The sequence below is a fragment of the Eleutherodactylus coqui genome, chromosome 4 (assembly GCF_035609145.1).
Source record: "Eleutherodactylus coqui strain aEleCoq1 chromosome 4, aEleCoq1.hap1, whole genome shotgun sequence".
NCBI classification, from domain to species: domain Eukaryota; kingdom Metazoa; phylum Chordata; class Amphibia; order Anura; family Eleutherodactylidae; genus Eleutherodactylus; species Eleutherodactylus coqui.
In genome coordinates, this window is record NC_089840.1 from 167,018,167 (window position 1) to 167,038,260 (window position 20,094).

The 20,094-nt window shown below is 44.4% G+C and overlaps 1 protein-coding gene across 3 annotated transcripts in view; it reads right to left on the minus strand.

Moving 5' to 3' along the window:
• Positions 1-20,094, minus strand: part of ANXA11 (annexin A11) — a 107,553-nt gene that overhangs the window by 29,668 nt on the left and 57,791 nt on the right. For all 3 annotated transcript variants that reach the window (XM_066600350.1, XM_066600351.1, XM_066600349.1), the window contains exons 2-6: positions 16,147-16,220; positions 15,561-15,655; positions 8,835-9,224; positions 3,595-3,682; positions 1,893-1,987 (exon numbers count right to left, since the gene is read on the minus strand). In XM_066600350.1, the coding sequence (XP_066456447.1) occupies positions 1,893-1,987; positions 3,595-3,682; positions 8,835-9,224; positions 15,561-15,655; positions 16,147-16,220 (742 nt within the window). The remainder of the gene's footprint in view (positions 1-1,892; positions 1,988-3,594; positions 3,683-8,834; positions 9,225-15,560; positions 15,656-16,146; positions 16,221-20,094) is intronic.

Consider the following 20,094-nt stretch of genomic DNA (forward strand, 5'->3'; position numbering starts at 1 on the left):
TCATAAAGCAAAGACATCGGCATTACCTCCACTCACTGTCTGTGACAACTCATTACAATAGAGTTTCATTGACTTTACTAGAATACTACAGTTGTGGACAGTGGTTTTGAGACTGATACAAATGTTGGTTCACACAAAGTTAGTTGCTTCAGTTTGTATAGTGGCAGTCTGCATTAACTGTATATTATTATGAAGAGTGATCAGACGTTGCTGCTTGTAAGATCAACCCAAGGGCTAATGCCCACAGCTGTGACAGACTCTGCCAGCGGAATATCGCAGCGGAATCCGTCACCTCTCTGTGAATATATACTGAGGAGAATCTACCTCACCTCTCTGTGAATATATACGGAGGAGAATCTACCTCACCTCTCTGTGAATATATACTGAGGAGAATCTACCCCACCTCTCTGTGAATATATACTGAGGAGAATCTACCTCACCTCTCTGTGAATATATACTGAGGAGAATCTACCTCACCTCTCTGTGAATATATACTGAGGAGAATCTACCTCACCTCTCTGTGAATATATACTGAGGAGAATCTACCTCACCTCTCTGTGAATATATACTGAGGAGAATCTACCTCACCTCTCTGTGAATATATACTGAGGAGAATCTACCTCACCTCTCTGTGAATATATACTGAGGAGAATCTACCTCACCTCTCTGTGAATATATACTGAGGAGAATCTACCTCACCTCTCTGTGAATATATACTGAGGAGAATCTACCTCACCTCTCTGTGAATATATACTGAGGAGAATCTACCTCACCTCTCTGTGTATATATACTGAGGAGAATCTACCTCACCTCTCTGTGTATATATACTGAGGAGAATCTACCTCACCTCTCTGTGTATATATACTGAGGAGAATCTACCTCACCTCTCTGTGTATATATACTGAGGAGAATCTACCTCACCTCTCTGTGTTTATATACTGAGGAGAATCTACCTCACCTCTCTGTGTATATATACTGAGGAGAATCTACCTCACCTCTCTGTGTATATATACTGAGGAGAATCTACCTCACCTCTCTGTATATATACTGAGGAGAATCTACCTCACCTCTCTGTATATATACACTGAAGAGAACCTCCGTCACCTCTCTGTGTATATAGCGAGGAGAATCTACCTCACATCTCTGTGTATATACCGAGGAGAATCTACCTCACATCTCTGTGTATATACCGAGGAGAATCTACCTCACATCTCTGTGTATATACCGAGGAGAATCTACCTCACATCTCTGTGTATATACCGAGGAGAATCTACCTCACATCTCTGTGTATATACCGAGGAGAATCTACCTCACATCTCTGTGTATATACCGAGGAGAATCTACCTCACATCTCTGTGTATGTACCAAGAAAAATCTAACTCACCTCTCTGTGTATATGCCAAGCAAAATCTACCTCACCTCTCTGTATATATAACACAGAAAAACACCTTGAAATCCAAACAAGGGCAATAACCTAATTGAATCTGCATACTGTGTGTTTGCGCAGATTTCCCCTCACACTCTAAATCATATTAAATTGTCAGTCGAGTGTGCCTGAGAAAAGAAAGTATGATGAAGAACGCCACAGAGGACAGAGACGAATATAAATGGGGACAATTTCTCAACAGCACTGTAGAATGCGTTGGTGCAAAGAGAAATAAATACATAAATAAAAACCGCTGCATTGTTACTGTACTTTACACTTGTATTTGTATATGGCTACTGCTATGGAAAGAGTTGGCTTTACGTGTACACATAGACATAACTCTGCACCTCGTCATAGTACCCACAATACAAATAATCACTGTATAAATCGCCATCTGCATTGGACACCTGAAAAATGATGTACAAGTGAAATATAAGGTCAGGGCTGTAGGTTTTAATAGACCTACCTTTCCATAAGCAGTTTTGAAGGATAAACTGATTTGCTGCCTCTGCTTGTTTGAGCGGCTTCCCAGGCATTCAATAATGGCCTGTTCATCAGTACCTGTTAGCAGAACATCCAAGTATATATGTTACTTACTGCGTCTCTGCAGTTCTCACTTTATTATGCTGTAAACCCCCCAAAAATGAGCAGATTGTAGAAGAGGAGAGCAGAAAACATTTCCACACAGATTTCTGATATATAGTCGGCATGAAAAAATTATCTTTTAGGTAACAATTTATCTTTATTCCAATCATTGTGGAACCTAACGGGGGACAAGACAGGTCAGACAGCAGCTTATTTCCTTTGGAAACAAATGATAATGTCTGTTGTTAGAAGAAATAATGGACACCCACAAACACCAACGTAACGATTATCACTAAAAATTTGTTCAAACTAATGACTTTGAGCGATAATCGCGCAGTGTGAATGCAAAAAACCCCCCAAAAATAACAAAATAAACACACTATTTGTTCGCAGTATAAAAACCATTGCGGTATTGCTGGCTTCTGGTTCATGTAGATGCTGCCCGCTCATCGCTTCACACAGGAGAACCCAGTGATCAAGGAGCGCAGTCTGTCAGTGTAAACGCTCTGCCCAATCGCTGATGACCTCAGCGGTGATGTCAGCTGTCGTGCAGTCGTTTAGCTGACTGTCGTCATGTGTCAATGGGCCATTAGATGTTGACCCATCTTGGAAAATTGGCAGATAATGAGGACTTTCCTCTTAATTAGTCTGGATATCTTAAGCTAGGCCTGTCCAACCAGTCACTTGCAGATGTAATTGTTAAGCGGTTAATTTGGTCCTGGCACCTGAAAATCTACAATTTTCAGAAAGTATAAACTTTCTACTGCAGATTTTTCTTCCTTGGTATTAGCACTAGTAAGTGCTCTCACTTGTATTTGAGAGGTCTACCACATTCTGCACAAGAGTATATGCCTTTCTGTACAGAGTACTGTCCGTATTACTATCAATACAGTTCAGTAATGGATGCTACACATCGCAACAAATTCCTCCCAAGAAGTACTGTAAATGGCGATTCAAGTGGGCGATTTAATATCTAATGTAGATGCTATGGTTGTATGCACGATGGTTGATTTAAGATGCCTTCTCTTATTTCCATATTTGAAGGTGTAAGTAGAGATGAGCAAGCACCAAAATGCTCGGGTCCGCGTTATTCGAGTCGAGCTTTTCGTAAAATTCGAGAGCTCTACTCGAGTAACGAACCCCATTGACTCTCTCTTTCTCCCCTTCCTGCCAGACAAAAAATTTGCTAATGACGCACGCTGCGGCGGGGAGGGGCCAAAACAGGCACGTCACAGCGGGGAGGAGCCAAAAGCTGGGGCGGGGTCGAACACGATTTGATGCTCGTTCGAGTAACGAGCACCATCGAGTACGCTAATACTCGAACGAGCATCTAGCTCGGCAGAGTATGTTCGCTTACTCTAGTAAGGAGGATAAAGCTGTTTGGTGCCAATGTAAAAGGATAAAAGCAATGTATGAGACTTTTGTGAACCCAGCCATTATAACCCAGCCTAACGATTGGAGTTACATTGAAGGAAACACATAGAAAACCGAAGAATAGGGAATTAAAATATTTTCTAACCAAAGACAATAGATGGATCTGCAAGAAACATCTGTAGTTATTTCTTTCTTTTACAATTTCTTACCAAATCCTTTCATGGCTTTTCTGAGAACTTCGGCATCTCTGAGTGGGTCAAAGTTTGGTGCATCTGTAATAGTTCCTCGCGTCACAGTCTAAGTAGAGAACCACAAGCAATTGCTTAATCAAACAGTTTTAACATTATATTGTCTTATTGTGTGGATTTATAAGGGTTTTCCAGTACTTCAAGCTAGGTCATCAATAGTTGATCAGCTGTGTTCCACCGCTCGAGATCCCTGGCGATCAGATGATAATATCAGGCAGCTGTCAGTGAGGGACGCAGCCAGAAGCGGACAGCTTTGTCCCCAACGCAGAGGCCTACTTTGGTAATTTAGGTTTTAAAAATAGTAAAACATAAAAGTACATACATTTTGTGTTGCTGAATCCCTTTTTCCCCAGAAAGAGAGTCATTTCGACTGCACCATAAACACAGTCAAAACAAGTGAACTCAAAAAACAATGGTGCCAATTGCTTTTCCTTTCACCCCACTTACATTGCATAGTACATTATATGGTATCATTAAACAATATAGCTTGTCGGTTGACACTTAAGTTGCCATACCACTGAACGGATCTCGGGATTTAGATAGACAGAATATGTAATGGAGTTGTGGCCTTTTATACGGGCAGAGAAATTGTTAAGATTCTCACTGGATCGCAGAAATCTGAACGACTGTTATTCAGTGGAAATGTACCAGAATTCATTTGTTTATTATTCAGTTTTTTTGCACGCAGAAACGGAACAATAAACGACGGATCAGGTAGTGTCATCTATGAATGACTGTCTGTTTACTGTAAATGGAGGCAGGTGGGCTGGAATGATCCCCGACCGCTCCACCTCCATTCACTCGCTCCTGTATAAAAGCACAGGAACAATCAATCAATCAATCATCGCTGGTAGGACCTGTTGGGCATCTGTGTCTGGCAGGTGGCATCGTGTATAAGGTTCCTTAGGGCTGAGTGAGGCCGCCAGCTTGTGGGTGAGGCGGTTATCAGAGCCAGAGTCATGTTACTGAGCTCTTGATAAAGAGATGGCCTGCTAGTGTATACTGACCTCGGTGTAGGGGTGTCAGTGTAGTCCTGCAAGTACGCAGGCCTTATGCGGGTGAGGCTATTATCAGTGCCACATCTACATGCAGCACCCAAGGAGCGGGACCCAGCCTAGGAGACAGCGGGGTAGAGTTTGGGGCCTTTTCACGGTGGCTCTACCGTCTCTCACCCAGAGGGTAACCGGTGACACAAGCGAGGGCAGCTTAATAAACGGGGAAGCCAATACTGGATTACCTTAGTCCTGTTTTGTGTCAAGCGTGAGGCCACAGTTTCTTCTGCCGCGGGGGAATTCCTGGATGGCAGAGTAAACTCACCCTCACACGGCCTCCGTGGGGGGAATTCCTAGTTGTCAACACACAAACACACACACACACACACACACTTCTTTTGAGACAAAGCCCCCGGAAACGGAAGGGCGACTGGTCTGGTCGCTTTACTTGAAGTAACTTGACTACAACTTCAGAAAACACGCCAGCAGGAAAAAAGTGCAAAATGTCAAAGTGGTGTGACAGTGCGGACGCACAAGTGGACAGGAGAAACCAGTCTTATTATCTGTAGGTCCTGATCCCGGCAACACATTCTCCTCTCTCCAACACTCTACCAGTCAATACTCACATTTGAAAGAAAGGGTGCACTGCATGGCAGTTCCTCGCTCTCTCTCTCTTAGTACGGAAGGAGTCCTTTCATATCTCCTGGGTACAGCAGGTCCAGGGCAGGCTGCAGACTTCTTTCAGCCTCTTCCATTGTGGGCCACACAGGCTGAAGGTGCCTGCGTGGTCCTCTTGCAGAACACCGACCCGACTCTGCACAGACTAACTCACTCCTGCAAGCCCAGAACAGAACAACCCTCTTGCGCACACCTTGCAAACACATATATCACACCAGGTCACATGACAAACGGATACATTTTCCAGACAGTCAGCTCACATACCAGACCATTTACCCTTTCAGTGCTGCAAATATGCAATAAACTTCAGTCACACAACACAAAGGCCACTGACCAAATAATACTGAGCATACACACTTTTGAGGAGGGGCCCCGTTGTACAGGACCACTACAAAAATAGTATAAATTACAGCTTACAGCTATTGGGGACACACTAGGCATAAAAGATGACTTATTACATTTCCATGTGAGAGCGTCAGTGAGCTCTTAGAAACAATAGAGGTTTCACATTTCCTGGTTTTTAATTCATTTGAAGGCTGAAATATATAACTAGTAAGCCTATGGATCCGGGTCCCGACCATGGTGCAGTGGGAGAGGCTGCATATTAATGTAGTATACCTGGAACACTAGTAGTACTTTGCCATAGGGCCTATAACACTAAAGTAGTAACTTCATTAGCAGGTCAGCCCAGGAGATATTGTGGAGACCCCTGAAGATGTTAAGACAACATAAACACATGGGGTCATTCATATATATATTCTTTTGGATCATTAAGTGGATGATTTTGGTCCTGTTAGACATGGTGTTGTAGTGCCATATTGCGATCTAGGGTACTGGTGTATCTTGTCTCCACCAGAGTGATGGGCGGAGACATGGGCCGGGTGGGTGGAGCTACAGGGAATGCCCACAGCTCCAGATTGGCTAGCAGATAAACATCTGCACCGAGGTGAGCTGCGGCCCCGCTATGCTAACCTGCAGCAACTGTGATTCTTCTGCTGCTCCTGGCCCCGGTCAACTGTCTACTTTATCCCACAGTGCAGCAAAGTGAGCCTTGCCCCCGCTCTGCTAACATCCTACAACTCTGATCTGCCTGCTCCATCTGGCCTGCTCAACTCTCTACATCAGGCTGTTCACTTTACCCCTGCTCTCTGGCACATATGCGCCTCGGTCCCACCCTGCAGTGTTAAATGTGTGCCAAGCACTTAACAGCCGCTAATACAGTGGGAGGCCGACTCCCACTGTGAGCGAGGCGGCTCCCTGTGTGGCCAAGTGAACAGCGTTCCTAGCCACTCGACTATTCCTAACCCTAAGTGTAAAATGACCCTTCACCCTAAACCCTAAATGGCAGCTTCTTCTCCTGCATGGCTAAGCAGGATGCCTGTAATGGCGCTCTGTTAGCATGACAACGCGCCGACACGTAGGTGAAGGTGTGTATCCACAAGCCAATCCGGAGCTGTGGGCGTTCCCTGCAGCTCCAGCTGGCCAGACCTTGTCTCCACCCATCACTTTGGTGTAGACAAGATGCATAAGTACCGCGATCTAGCACAATTACCACTTATGAGTCTTTTGTGCAGCTCATTTTAAAGGAGATATTTACTTTATACGAGAGTTTTATCTATTTATTACTAACAAAAGGCAAAGTTTTAGTTTCACTTTCCTTTCAGTGATTTATGTTTCAAAAGTATTTACTGAAAGTAAAGTTAAACTTTGGCAACATCCTGCCACATAGACCCCACGCAAAGGGAGAAAGATTTGGTATAAGGCATGAATACGTAGCATCGATAAAATCGATGAAGTCTGAAGAAAATTATAAACATATACAAATCCAAAACCAACATAGAACGGGGTGAGTGGGGGAAAACAGTACAATACAATATCGGCACTTTGTTGGCATTTTAGAGAATCTCAGGGTAATAGTATTTTTGTTTTTTATTTATTTATTTTTCTCTTTGTGGTTATGCTTTAGATTCAATTGGCCAGTGAAGTTTTTTTGTGGAGAGGGTTGCCTCTAATATCTTCGGGCTCTACACCAATTAGGCCTCATGTCCACAGGGAAAATCAGGCCTGCCGCGGATTCTTCATGCAGAACCCCGCAGCGGGTCTCTCCTTTCCCGCGGACATGAGGCCTAAAAATAAGAATTTACTTACCTTTAGGGACGTGGCTGGTTCTTCTTTCTTTGGCCCGGCGGACGTGCTCAGCACGCCGGCAGCGTGCCGCGCACATGCGCCGCGCACTCTTTTTTTTTTTAAACTACTGCTCTCCCGTGCTGGAGAGCAGGAATTCAGCTGCGGGTGTGCTGCGGATCCGGACGGCTTCCATACGCGTCAATAGAAGCCTGCGGGAGCCGTCCCCGCGGGAGACCCGCACCAAAATGGAGCATGCTGCGGGTGTTTCCCGCACACGCAATCCACGCCTTAAGGGAAAATTACATCCGCAGGTGTTTAATTACCTGCGGGTGTCCAACGCATCCATATGGGGCGCGGATCACACATGAGCGGGTGACCCGCTGCGGATCTGTCCCCGTGGACATGAGGCCTTATTGTATTTTGAAGTTGGAGGTGGTAATGAATGTGATACTGGTGCATCTGGTCTCCCACAGAACTATGGGTGGAGACATGGGTTGGCCGGGCTCAGTGACAGTGAAGGCCCTGGTGACGCCCCCGGCTGTGGATTGGCTACATGTACAGAAATTCCATCCTCTCTGCAGCCTGGACATGCGAGTTGCCGGCCGTACTCCCTGTAAGTCTGTTTGTATCTCCCTTCCTCCCCGCAGCCTGCACATGTGAGGTACCGGTGTCCGTGTCTCCTGAGTGGCTCTGTGCTGGAGGCAGGATGTTTGGAATTTGCTCCTGCTGTGCGCAGCTCTGCTCAGTAGCCTGACTTCTGCTCCGGAGCTCTAGCCCCTGTAAGTCTGTTTGTGTCTCCCTTCCACCCCGCAGCCTGCACATGTGAGGTGCCAGCGTCCGTCCCGTGTCTCCCTTCCTCCCCGCAGGCTGCACATGTAAGGTGGCGGCGTGTCTCCCTTCCTCCCCGCAGCCTGCACATGTGAGGTGGCTCTATGCTGGAAGCAGGACATTCAGAATCTGCTCCTGCTGCGTGCAGCTCTTCTCAGTAGCCCGTCTTCTGCTCCGGAGCTCGAGTCCCCTGCTCTAGTGCGTCCTCCGGCCGAACAACGTCTTGTGATGGCAGAGATCTCCTCCACTCCCACTTCCTAACACAGGTTGGAGATTTCGGGATAGATGGCATGTATGCAGGATGGCACTAAACATGCTTTATGTAGAACCTTTAATGATGTCTCTGTAAGACTAACTTGCCAACTATTTTTGCTCAGGCTCTCACTGCCCTTTCAGTAATTTGATACAACTTGTCCTACAAAAAAACAAGCCCTCATATGGCTGCGTTGCAGGAAAAATAAAGTGATACCTCTTGGAAGGTGAGGCTGAAAAATTACAATGAAACAATGAAATATGACTCAGGAGTAAAAGGATATCAAACAAATACGAGGCTGTAGATTAATATATAAATGTTACCTGTAACTGAGGAATGCTGGGGGTCCCTGATGGTTGTGAGGGATACTGCGGCATTGAGGGATCTACTACTGGAGCCTGAGAATAGCCTGGCATTGGTTGCTGGCCAGGGAAAATCACTTGAGGCTGTCCCGGTGCTGGCATTGGCGGCTGCCCTGGTGTTGGGAGTGGCTGACCTGGAAGCTGACCTGGGAATCCGGCATTAAACCCTGGCATCCCTGGTTGAGGTCCACCACCTGGAGCTGGAGGGTACATACCATAACCAGGCACTTGAGGTTGTTGTGGTGCCCCATAACCAGGCGCTTGTGGAGGTGGATAACCACCACTTGCTTGGGGATACATTCCTTGGTGCTGGTTCATTCCTCCGAATGCAAAGCCCGATGCCGGCTGTGTCTAAAAGATTACATTCAATCAACAATGTATGTTACCTAGAAGTCACGTACAGGTACATGCATGGTTTTATTTCAAAATCCTTTATAAAAAATTTCTCAAATTGACAGAAAATATCATACATCTCAGTAAATTTAACACATTATTAGTTACGGCATGGGTAAAATGCCGTAAGTCCCACTCATATACTGAGCTGCAGAGTACTTATAGTAACATAGTACGCAAGGCTGAAAAAAGACAATGTCCATCCAGTTCAGCCCGTCTCCACCCCTTGTTGATCCAGAGGAAGGTGGAAAAAACCCAATGAGGCAGAAGCCAATTTACCTCATTGTAGGGTAAAAAATTCCTTCCCGACTCCATAATGGCAGATAGAATAATCCCTGAATCAACATTTGAAAGTTTCTACCTGACTCCAAGACCCTGAGTTCATTTAATGTCTATATCCTGTAATATCATAGTGTTCTAGAAAGGCATCTAGTCCCCTCTTAAACTCTATCAATTTTTCCATCACCGCGTCCTCAGGCAGAGAGTTCCACAGTCTCACTGCTCTTAAAGTAAAGAACACCCTTCTGTGTTGGTGATGAAACCTTCCTTCCTCTAACTGTAGAGGATGCCCTCTTGTAACTGTCACAATCCTGGGAATAAACAGATCATGGGAGAGATCCTTGTATTGTGCCCTCATGTATTTGTACATAGTTATTTGGTCGCCCCTTAACTGTCTTTTTTCCAGGGTGAATAATCCCAATTTTGATCTCTCTCTGGGTATTCCAGTCCTCTCATTCCGTTTATTAATTTAGTTGCCCTTCTTTGAACTCCTTCAAGCCCTGCAACATCTTTCCTGAGCAGCGGTGTCCAGAACTCTACACAGTATTCCATGTGAGGCCTGACAAGTGCTTTATATAATGGAAGAATAATGTTCTTGTCTTTCGCCCCTATATCTCTTTTAATGCAGCCCAAGACTTTATTTGCCTTTGCAGCAGCTGACTGGCATTGATTGCTCTAGTTAAGTCTACAGTCCATTAGTACCCCAGGTCTTTTTCCATATCACTTTTCCCTAGCAGTACCGCATTAACTATATATTGGTGACATCCGTTTTTCCTGCCCATGTGTATAGCCTAAGGCCTCCTTCCCACGAACGGATTTACGCCGCGTAAATCCGCGGCAAAAATCCGCTGCGTTGCACCCTGCTATTAGGTTCTATTGAACCTAATAGCACAATGCACACGATGCGTAATTCCACCGCGGAATTACGCACCGTGAAATCTCCCGTTCTCGGAAGCCGTCGGAACCAGCGGAAGATAGCGTGAAAAAACGCTTCCCCGCCTACCGCCGCGCGTCATATGACGCGGCCGGCGCGTCACGTGACACGGCCGGCCGCGTCATGTGACGCGGTGGGCGTGTCACATGACGCGACGGCGGTGGGCGGGGAAGCGTCTTCACGCTATCTTCCGCTGGTAAGTATGGGGTCTCTGGGGGGCGCCGTGACGGGCTTCACTGCGTAATATTACGCGGCGGAGCCCGTCACGCTCGTGGGAAGGAGGCCTAACATTTATCAATATTGAACTTAATTTGCCATTTTTTATCCAAGCCCCTAACTTATCTAGGTCTATTTGCAGCCCTTACATTGTCCTCCGTTGTATTAACCCAATGGTTATTGCCGAGACACCTTTTGACGGTCTGTATCGGCAGTCTATGTATGAAGAGAGATTGTGCTGTGATCTCCCTCCATACAATGCAGGTGCCGTCTGTTTCTTACAGCCGGCATCTGGCGGCAACAGCTCCGATCAGCCGCAATGCCGTGATCAATTCTGACATCGATATTTTTCGGGGGTCCCGTATAGTCCCCTGCAATGAGATCGCAGGGAGCCATGCAGGTTTCATGGCTGCAGGGGGCATTCTGAAAGGCCACAGGGCTGTCTTAGCAGAATGCCTATCAAGCCATGCCTGTGCGGTGGCTTGATAGACTGCCTGCCGGATCGAAGTACGATTTAAATGCTATGGCATTACATTCTACTGCAAGAGCGATCAAAGCATCGCATAAGTAAAATAAGTAAAAATAAGATCAATAAAGTTTTACTAAATATTGGTTAAAAACAACAAAAAAAAGCAATAAAAAGTTAAAAAAAAACCTTTTGCCATATTTATAATAAAAGCATCTAAATAGTAAAACAAAAATACATATTTGGTATTGCTGCGTCTGTAAAAGTACTACACATTAAAGCAGCGCATAATTTACCCCGCACAATGAACATTGTCAAAAAAAATAATAATAATAAAGAACATCAAAATGCGCTGTTTCAGTCACCCTGTCTCCAAAAAAAAATGCAATAAAAAGCGATCAAAAAGCTGTATGTATTCCAAAATAGTACCAACAAAATTAGCTCATGCACAACTATGTCGACGGAAAAATAAATTAGCAGAAAATAATTTAAAAGAATTAAAGGGGTTGTCCCGCGCCGAAACGTGTTTTTTTTTTTTTCAATAGCCCCCCCGTTCGGCGCGAGACAAACCCGATGCAGACGTTTAAAAAAAGAAACAGATAGTACTTACCCGAATCCCCGCGCTCCGGTGACTTCTTACTTACCTTGTGAAGATGGCCGCCGGGATCTTCACCCTCGGTGGACCGCAGGTCTTCTGTGCGGTCCATTGCCGATTCCAGCCTCCTGATTGGCTGGAATCGGCACACGTGACAGGGCGGAGCTACGAGGAGCCGCTCTCCGGCACGAGCGGCCCCATTCAGAAGGGAGAAGACCGGACTGCGCAAGCGCGTCTAATCGGGCGATTAGACGCTGAAGATTAGACGGCACCATGGAGACGGGGACGCCAGCAACGGAACAGGTAAGTGAATAACTTCTGTATGGCTCATAATTAATGCACAATGTACATTACAAAGTACATTAATATGGCCATACAGAAGTGTATACCCCAACTTTGTTTCGCGGGACAACCCCTTTAAATATCTTTGAACATAAAATACTAGTACGGCAAAAAAAAACAACTATATAGGTATGGTAACATAGTAATCGTACTGACCCATAGAATAAAGTTATCATGTCATTCTTGGTGCAGTTTGTGCACTGAGAAATGCAGAATTTCATTTCGTTTTTCATTTCTCTCCACTTTTGTTTAAAGTTTTTCAGTACATTATATGGTACATTAAATCAGGGGTCCCTAACTCAAGTCCTCAGGGACCACCAACAGGTCATGTTTTCAGGATATCATATGGTAGGAACACCTGTGGCAATGTCTGAGGCACCGACAATAATTACATCACCTGGGCAATACTGAGGAAATCCTGAAAACATGACCTGTTGGTGGTCCCTGAGGACTGGAGTTGGGGAACACTGCATTAAATAGCACCATTGAAAAATACAACTCGTCCCGCAAATACAAGCCCTCATACAGCTACGTTGATGTATAAATAAAAGGAGTTACAATTTTGTAAAAGGGGAGAGAAAACAACGAAAAACGCTTTATCCCTTAGGGGTTAATTATCTTGTATTGATCAGCTGAACAAACCGCGAACGACAAGTGAGCGATTTTTTTCACATTCACACTGAATGATTATCACTCAAATTTGTTCATTTAAATGAATTTTGAGTGATAATGTATACATGTAAATGGGTCTTTGGCCTAAAACTCTAGTTTATCATTATGTAAATGCTGGGCTCTTCCTCCAATTTGAAATGCTGCCCTTTTCAAATGTAAATTAATTACACCATGTCTGTTTTGTGTATACAGGTTTTCTTGCTTATAATCTGGCTAACAGCTCATTTACACGCAAAGATGATCACTCAAAATACGTTCAAAAGATATGGAGATTGACAGTTTTACATGAGCTGCTAATGGGCACTAATGCTCATTAGCAGCTTATTACCTTAATTTACATGTAAATGAGCCTCCTGGAGCTGTATACAAAGAACAACAGGTGGACTGTTCTCTGTATACAGCTCTTTTGTTCTGCATCAGGGCTGCAAGCTGAATACAATGTAATCAGCGCTCCTATGGAGAACACAGCGTGCGGTCCCTGCTATCAGCTCTTTGGCCAATCAATGGATTTTATGCTTACTAGAGATGATCGAGCATACTCGCTAAGAACAAATACTCGAGCGAGTATTGTCCTTTTCGAGTACCTGCCTGCTCGTGAGAAAAGATCCAATCTCTCTCTCCCTGCAACACACCGCTCTCCCCAGGCGCCACCCGAATCTTTTCTCACAAGCGGGCAGGTACTCGAAAAGGACAATACTCGCTCAAGTATTTGTCCTTAGCAAGTATGCTCGATCATCTCTAATGCTTGCCTAAAAATCATTGTTCGCCTGAAAAGTAAACGATGGTAGCATTTACATGCAATGATTATCGCTCAAAAGACATCGTTTGAACGATAATTGTTGCATGTAAATGGGGCTTAAGCCAGATGAGCCACAAAGGCCTGACACACAAATTTTTTGCATCACCCCCCAAATATTTGTCCCTTTTTTTTATACAAGAGTATTTAACATTACACAAATTACATACAAACACTAAATATACATTGTGCTCCATGAAGGCATATTCAAGGAAAGGGGCGAAAAAGGTTTCTCAAAATCTTAAATTGATGGCGTATCCTTAGAATAGGTCATACTGGTTCACAAGAAAAAAAGAAAAACAATCTCAGAGTTCTCCTCTCCATTTGGGAAGTAGCTGAAAGGGAGCAGAGAGCAGTAAGAATACGAACAGGAATGCAGGGGGCAGACCAGATATTCAGGGGAAAAAGACCAGAAATGCAGTGAAGGGGGGCAGACCAGAAATGGAGGAGGGGGGTCCAGAGATGCAGGGGGGGGGGCATCGTTTGGAAATCCCTGTTGTAAAGCCCATTAGTAGTCAGCAGAAGTGGCTAATACAGTGATACCGTGGGATAAGAGTGCCTCAGTTTACAAGCTTTTTGACTTGAGAGCAGGCTCTCTTCCAAATTTTTGCTCTGACTTAAGAGCAGAAACTTGGGTTAAGAGCCTTGCTCTCAATGGGGCCGCCGCTGCTGCCGATGGGCCCATTGAAAGCAGTGATCTGCCAGCAACCCCTGGAGTGATTTTCGGGGAAGGGCTTTAAATATAAGCCCTTCCCTGGAAATCTTCCCTACTGTAGTAAAAAATATATACTCACCTGTCCGCCAGGGGCTCAGGTGTGTTTAGCCGCAACTTGTTCTCCCTGCATTTTTAATCCCTGCTGCGGAAAAACTTCAGAGCAGTGCAGGGAGAACAAGCGGCGGCTAGATGCGCTTGAGCCCTGGCAGATAGGTGAGTATATTTTTTTTCTACAGCTAGGGATGATTTTCAGACAAGGGCTTATATTTAAAGCCCTTCCACAAAAAAATCACTGCGGGGGTGCTGGTGTCCTATTGCTTTCAATGTGGCTACGCCATCCCCATTGAAATCAGTGGGAAAGCTTCGCGATCCGGAACAGATTATTGGCTTTTCCATTCATTGCAATGGGGAAAATTGATTTGACTTACGAGTGTTTTGGGTTAAGACCTCTGTCACGAAACGAATTAAACTCTTAAACCAAGGCATCACTGTACATGCAGTGATAAAAGGGCTTGTATGAGATAAAATGGGCAAGAATGGCGCTCACTGTCCTATTGGCAGCCGCGTGCATGCAGGAGGATTATAATCTGAATTTGCTGTTTTTAGTGATAATTCAGATGATAATCTCCCCGTGTAAAGGTAGCTTTACTGTTGTAGGAACAGAATCCTTTATTAGCTACTCATAACAGAGGGGATTTTCATATAAGAAATATATTAGGCTGACTTCACATCCGTATTGGCACCTCCAATCTGGCTCAAAATGCTAGAAGCCAGGCAGCTGAGCGAAAAACAAACTGACCCCATTATAGTCAATGGAGTCCGTTCTGCGCTGTTTGGTTCCATCCTGAGACCGAACCGCTTGGCCACAGGGATACCATTCAGGGAGCAGGAAAGGGGTATCTGGAGAGAGCAGGTGTGAAACTGCTCTTAGAGAATTGCTCTTCTTGCAATTCCCCAATATCAAAAACAGGAGTTTTATATTTTGGCCATGGAATGTGAGCAGAGTCTTTGGACAAATCTATAATGCTTGGACCGATCAGTGGCAAAAGAAGACCTGGCCGCCAAAGGATACATGATGGCCGATACTGTCAGAGCGGATACTGGCATGGATATCACACAACTGAAAGAAGCAGTACAAAACCAAAAACATGGAGGGAGGGTGCCTTTAGGGTCCCCGAGGGGCGTGAACGACTAACAACAACATATCTGAAAACATTTGAAAACAGCCTTAATGGCAGTCTTCTTCTAAGGACTGATAACAGCGTCTGTCAGCACTCACCATATATTGCTGTGGATTGTACTGTTGAGAGAAGCCCGCTTGCATGTCCAGTCCTATGGGAGGAGGGTTGCTGGGTGTGCCCCATGGGTTACTGCCTGTAGTAGAAAAACAAAAGCAGCACAAATTTACCCCAAAAGACAAAAAAAAAAAAAACTGTTTTAATGTGAATGAAAATTAAATGCAATCTTTTGCCATGATCAAATATTCTAAAACAATACTTTTAAAAATTAACCTTAGTGAATGGGAGCAGTGCCTGCAGTATTATGTCGGACCACTACAACATGTATGGAGCCGTGTGTGGCCCGGCAAACAACTGACTTGTGGGGAGCCCGAACACTGGACCTCCGATGGTCACCTATTAATGACCTGTCCTGAGGACAGGACATCAGTCGGAGCAGGACAATCCCTTACAGCCTCCTTAAACAGCATACAGATGAAACAAAAGACCCAGATTTTTTGCATAAACCGAACAAATAAAAGTATATGATTGTGAACTTAGCCCTGTTTATAGACAAAGCACAGCAAGCTACAGAAAGCTTCCAGTGTGACTAACTGGACATAAAGCAGAGAGGTTTGTAGTCCTTACCAGTGGGGATAGAAGGGAACCCTCCCATTGGAGGATAACCGGGATAACTCATTGTTTTCGCCAATTGTTTACACCTGAAATGAGAGATTGTGTTAAAAATCAATTTCACTTTTTATGGATGCACTTACACGGGTGTATATGTCCAACGCAGTAAGCACTTATTTTCCCACATGTAAAATTCACAGTACACAGTATATACATAGACTCATAGAATGGTAGAGTTGGAAGGGACTTCCAGGGTCATCTGGTCCAACCCCGTGCCCAGTGTAGGATTCACTAAATCATCCCGGACAGATATTTGTCCAGCCGTTGTTTAAACACTTCCATTGAAGGCGAACTCACCACCTCCCATGGTAACCTGTTCCATTCATTGATCACCCTCACTGTCAGAAAGTTTTTTTCTAATATCTAATTTGTGTCTCCTCCCTTTCAGTTTCATCCCATTGCTTCTAGTCTTTCCTTGTGCAAATAAGAATAGGGCTGATCTCTCTGCACTGTGACAGCCCTTCAGACATTTGTAGACAGCTATTAAGTCTCCTCTTAGCCTTCTTTTTGCAAGCTAAACATTCCCAGATCCTTTAACCGTTCCTCACAGGACATGATTTGCAGACCACTCACTATCTTGGTAACCCTTCTCTGAACTTGCTCCAGTTAATCTATGTCTTTTTTAAAGTGGGGTGCCCAGAACTGTACACAGTATTCCAGATGAGGTCTGACTAAGGAAGAGTAGAGGGGGATAATTACCTCATGTGATCTAGACTCTATGCTTCTCTTAAAGGGGTTGTCCCGCGAAACAAAGTTGGGGTATACACTTCTGTATGGCCATATTAATGCACTTTGTAATGTACATTGTGCATTAATTATGAGCCATACAGAAGTTATTCACTTACCTGTTCCGTTGCTAGCGTCCTCGTCTCCATGGTGCCGTCTAATCTTCAGCGTCTAATCGCCCGATTAGACGCGCTTGCGCAGTCCGGTCTTCTCCCTTCTGAATGGGGCCGCTCGTGCCGGAGAGCGGCTCCTCGTAGCTTTGCCCCGTCACATGTGCCGATTCCAGCCAATCAGGAGGCTGGAATCGGCAATGGACCGTACAGAAGACCTGCGGTCCACCGAGGGTGAAGATCCCGGCAGCCATCTTCACAAGGTAAGTAAGAAGTCACCGGAGCGCGGGGATTCGGGTAAGTACTATCCGTTTCTTTTTTTAAACGTCTGCATCGGGTTTGTCTCGCGCCGAACGGGGGGGCTATTGAAAAAAAAATAAAAAATGTTTCGGCGCGGGACAACCCCTTTAATACATCTCAGATTGTGTTTGCCTTTTTGGCTGCTGCATCACATTGTTGACAGTCTATGATCTACCGTGTTTCCCCGAAAATGAGACAGTGTCATATTAATTTTTGATCAAAAATGTTGAAGTTTTTTACATGTATAGCTGCCTGGACACTATTTAAATTGACTTTAATTCACTGTTAGCAGGGCTTATATTTCAAGCATCCTCAAAAAGCCTGAAAAATCATTTTGCATCCTCAAAAATTCTGGAAAATCATGCTACGTCTTATTTTCAGGGAAACAGGGTATTACTATACCCAAGTCTTTTTCACATGTGCTGCTTAGCCCAGTTCCTCCCATTCCGAATGTACTTTTTTCATTTTTCTTGCCTAGATGTAGGACTTTGCATTTCTCCTTATTAAATGCCATTCTGTTAGTCGCTGCCCACTGTTCAAGCTTTTCTAGATCTATTTGAATACTCTTTCCCTCTCTTCCCTAGTGTTAGATATCTCTCCTAGCTTTGCGTCGTCGGCAAATTTGATCAATTCCCTCCTCCAGATCCTTTATAAAAATGTTGAACAACACTGGGCCTAGGATGGATCCTTGTGGTACCCCACTTGATACATTCTTCTACTTGGATGTGCAGCCATTTATGACCACTCTGAGTACGGTCACTCAGCCAGTTGTGAATCCACCTAACAGTTGCCTTGTCAATCCCATATCTGGTCATTTTTTCAATAAGTATGGTATGAGATACTTTGTCAAATGCTTTACTAAAGTCAAGATATACTATATCCACCGCATTTCCCTGATTACCCAGTCGGTGATTCTGTCATAGAAGGAAATTTGATTCGTCTGGCATGATTTGTTGGTTACAAACCCATGCTGGCTCTGGTCAATTACTCCATTTTTAACCAAGTACTTGCATACTTGCGGTTTAATAATTTGTTCAAAGATCTTTCCTGATATAGAAGTTAGGCTCACAGGCCTGTAGTTTCCTGGATCCACCTTCTTCCCTTTTTTGAAGATAGGGACAATATTTGCCCTTTTCCAATCTTCTGGGACTTCTCCTATTCTCCAGGAATTTTCAAAGATTATGGTGAGTGGTTCAGCAATTACCCCCGCTGCTTCTTTTAGTATCCTAGGATGTAATTCATTTGGACCTTGAGATATGCATTTACATAAATCCCCATAACTTATGTTAGTGCCGAAAATACTATAAATTAGTACATGCAGGTGTGAGTGGCCCGATAGAATTCAATGGGCATTTCGCACTGCGTATTATATGTGGGACACATATGCCCGTGTGAGTGATCCCTAAATGTAGGAAGAATTCACACATAGCAGACATTTCTGCAGCTGTTCTAGTCACCTAAACAGTGTCAGCGAACAACCATAGTTGGTGCTCTGCCTGGCTCTACCCTCATAGAGGGCCAATTTCCCACAAAAGTGTTAAATTTTAATAAGGATGAGGATCGCAGCCTGACTGGTGGGTCTACTGACCTGAATGCAAAGGATCAGAGATCCCTATGATGCTCTAACATCGAATCAGTAGACCTGTGATCAGGACAGTATATTCAACCATAATACTGGCACATTAATGCTCTGGTGTGAAATTGGTCTGAATGCTCAATACATTAAATGCATTTAAATGAACCCATCAGAGGATTGGTACTGCTTGAACCATGGTCTCCCTGGGAGTTAACAGCTTGTGCTCTGAACTCCTGCGGCAGAGAAAACATGGAAGAGCTATGACAAGGTTTAAGGCAAAATGCTTTAATTTCAAATTCTGGCCTTGTGAGATGAAAGCTCCTTTGTGATTGGTTGGTTTTACTTTTAGACAGTTTTCGTAAAAACGAAGTTGTAACTGCTGGCCCTCCATCTCTGCTTACTTGACAACCAAAGCGGGAAGGGCTTAAAATGATTCTTCACCCATTTGTATCTCATTTTCAAACTACGTTGGAAATTCACTAAACCTGGCATCTCTGGCACCGACTTAGTCTGATTTCCCCCAGATCGCAGTGTGCCTAATACATACAAAAGGGGCACACATCTTCATGTATGAGGCACATCCCAGCTCCTCTGTGCGCCAAGTCTGACTTGGCATACATTCATGACATAATTTATGCTATTTTCTGGAGCAAATTATACATAAATCTGTCGGTATGGGTGACCCCACACCCCCAGTAAGCCCCACCTACTTCAGAAAAGAGGTGCGGCTGGCATTAAAAATTGAAAATATTTGCTCAAATAGCAGTTTACTCAAAAAGAATTCAAACTTTTTTTTACACCACATACTGTTGTAAAAAATCTTTTATAAATGTGCCCTTACATTTTCTCTGAAACAGGGCCTTGTTAACAACGAGGGGGCATGGCGGTATTTCATGCTCTTGTGGCTCAGACACTGCAAATCTCCTGACAGGTTCCTGCTTAACTATTACCATAAATAAACTGCAGATTTGGGAAGATTAAAATAAACAGACTAATATTTATACAAAGCCTGTGTTTATTTAATATCGCCACGAGGTGTTCATGAGGCGTGTGCGCCATTCTGCGCCAATACTTTATTCCCTCACAGCATTTTTTGGTGTCGTTGGTCTGCAGTTGTCATGGTGACTGCAGTTTAGGGTCATCCAAACATGAAGCTGGACACTGCTGGGGATACCCCAATGTCGCCCTTCC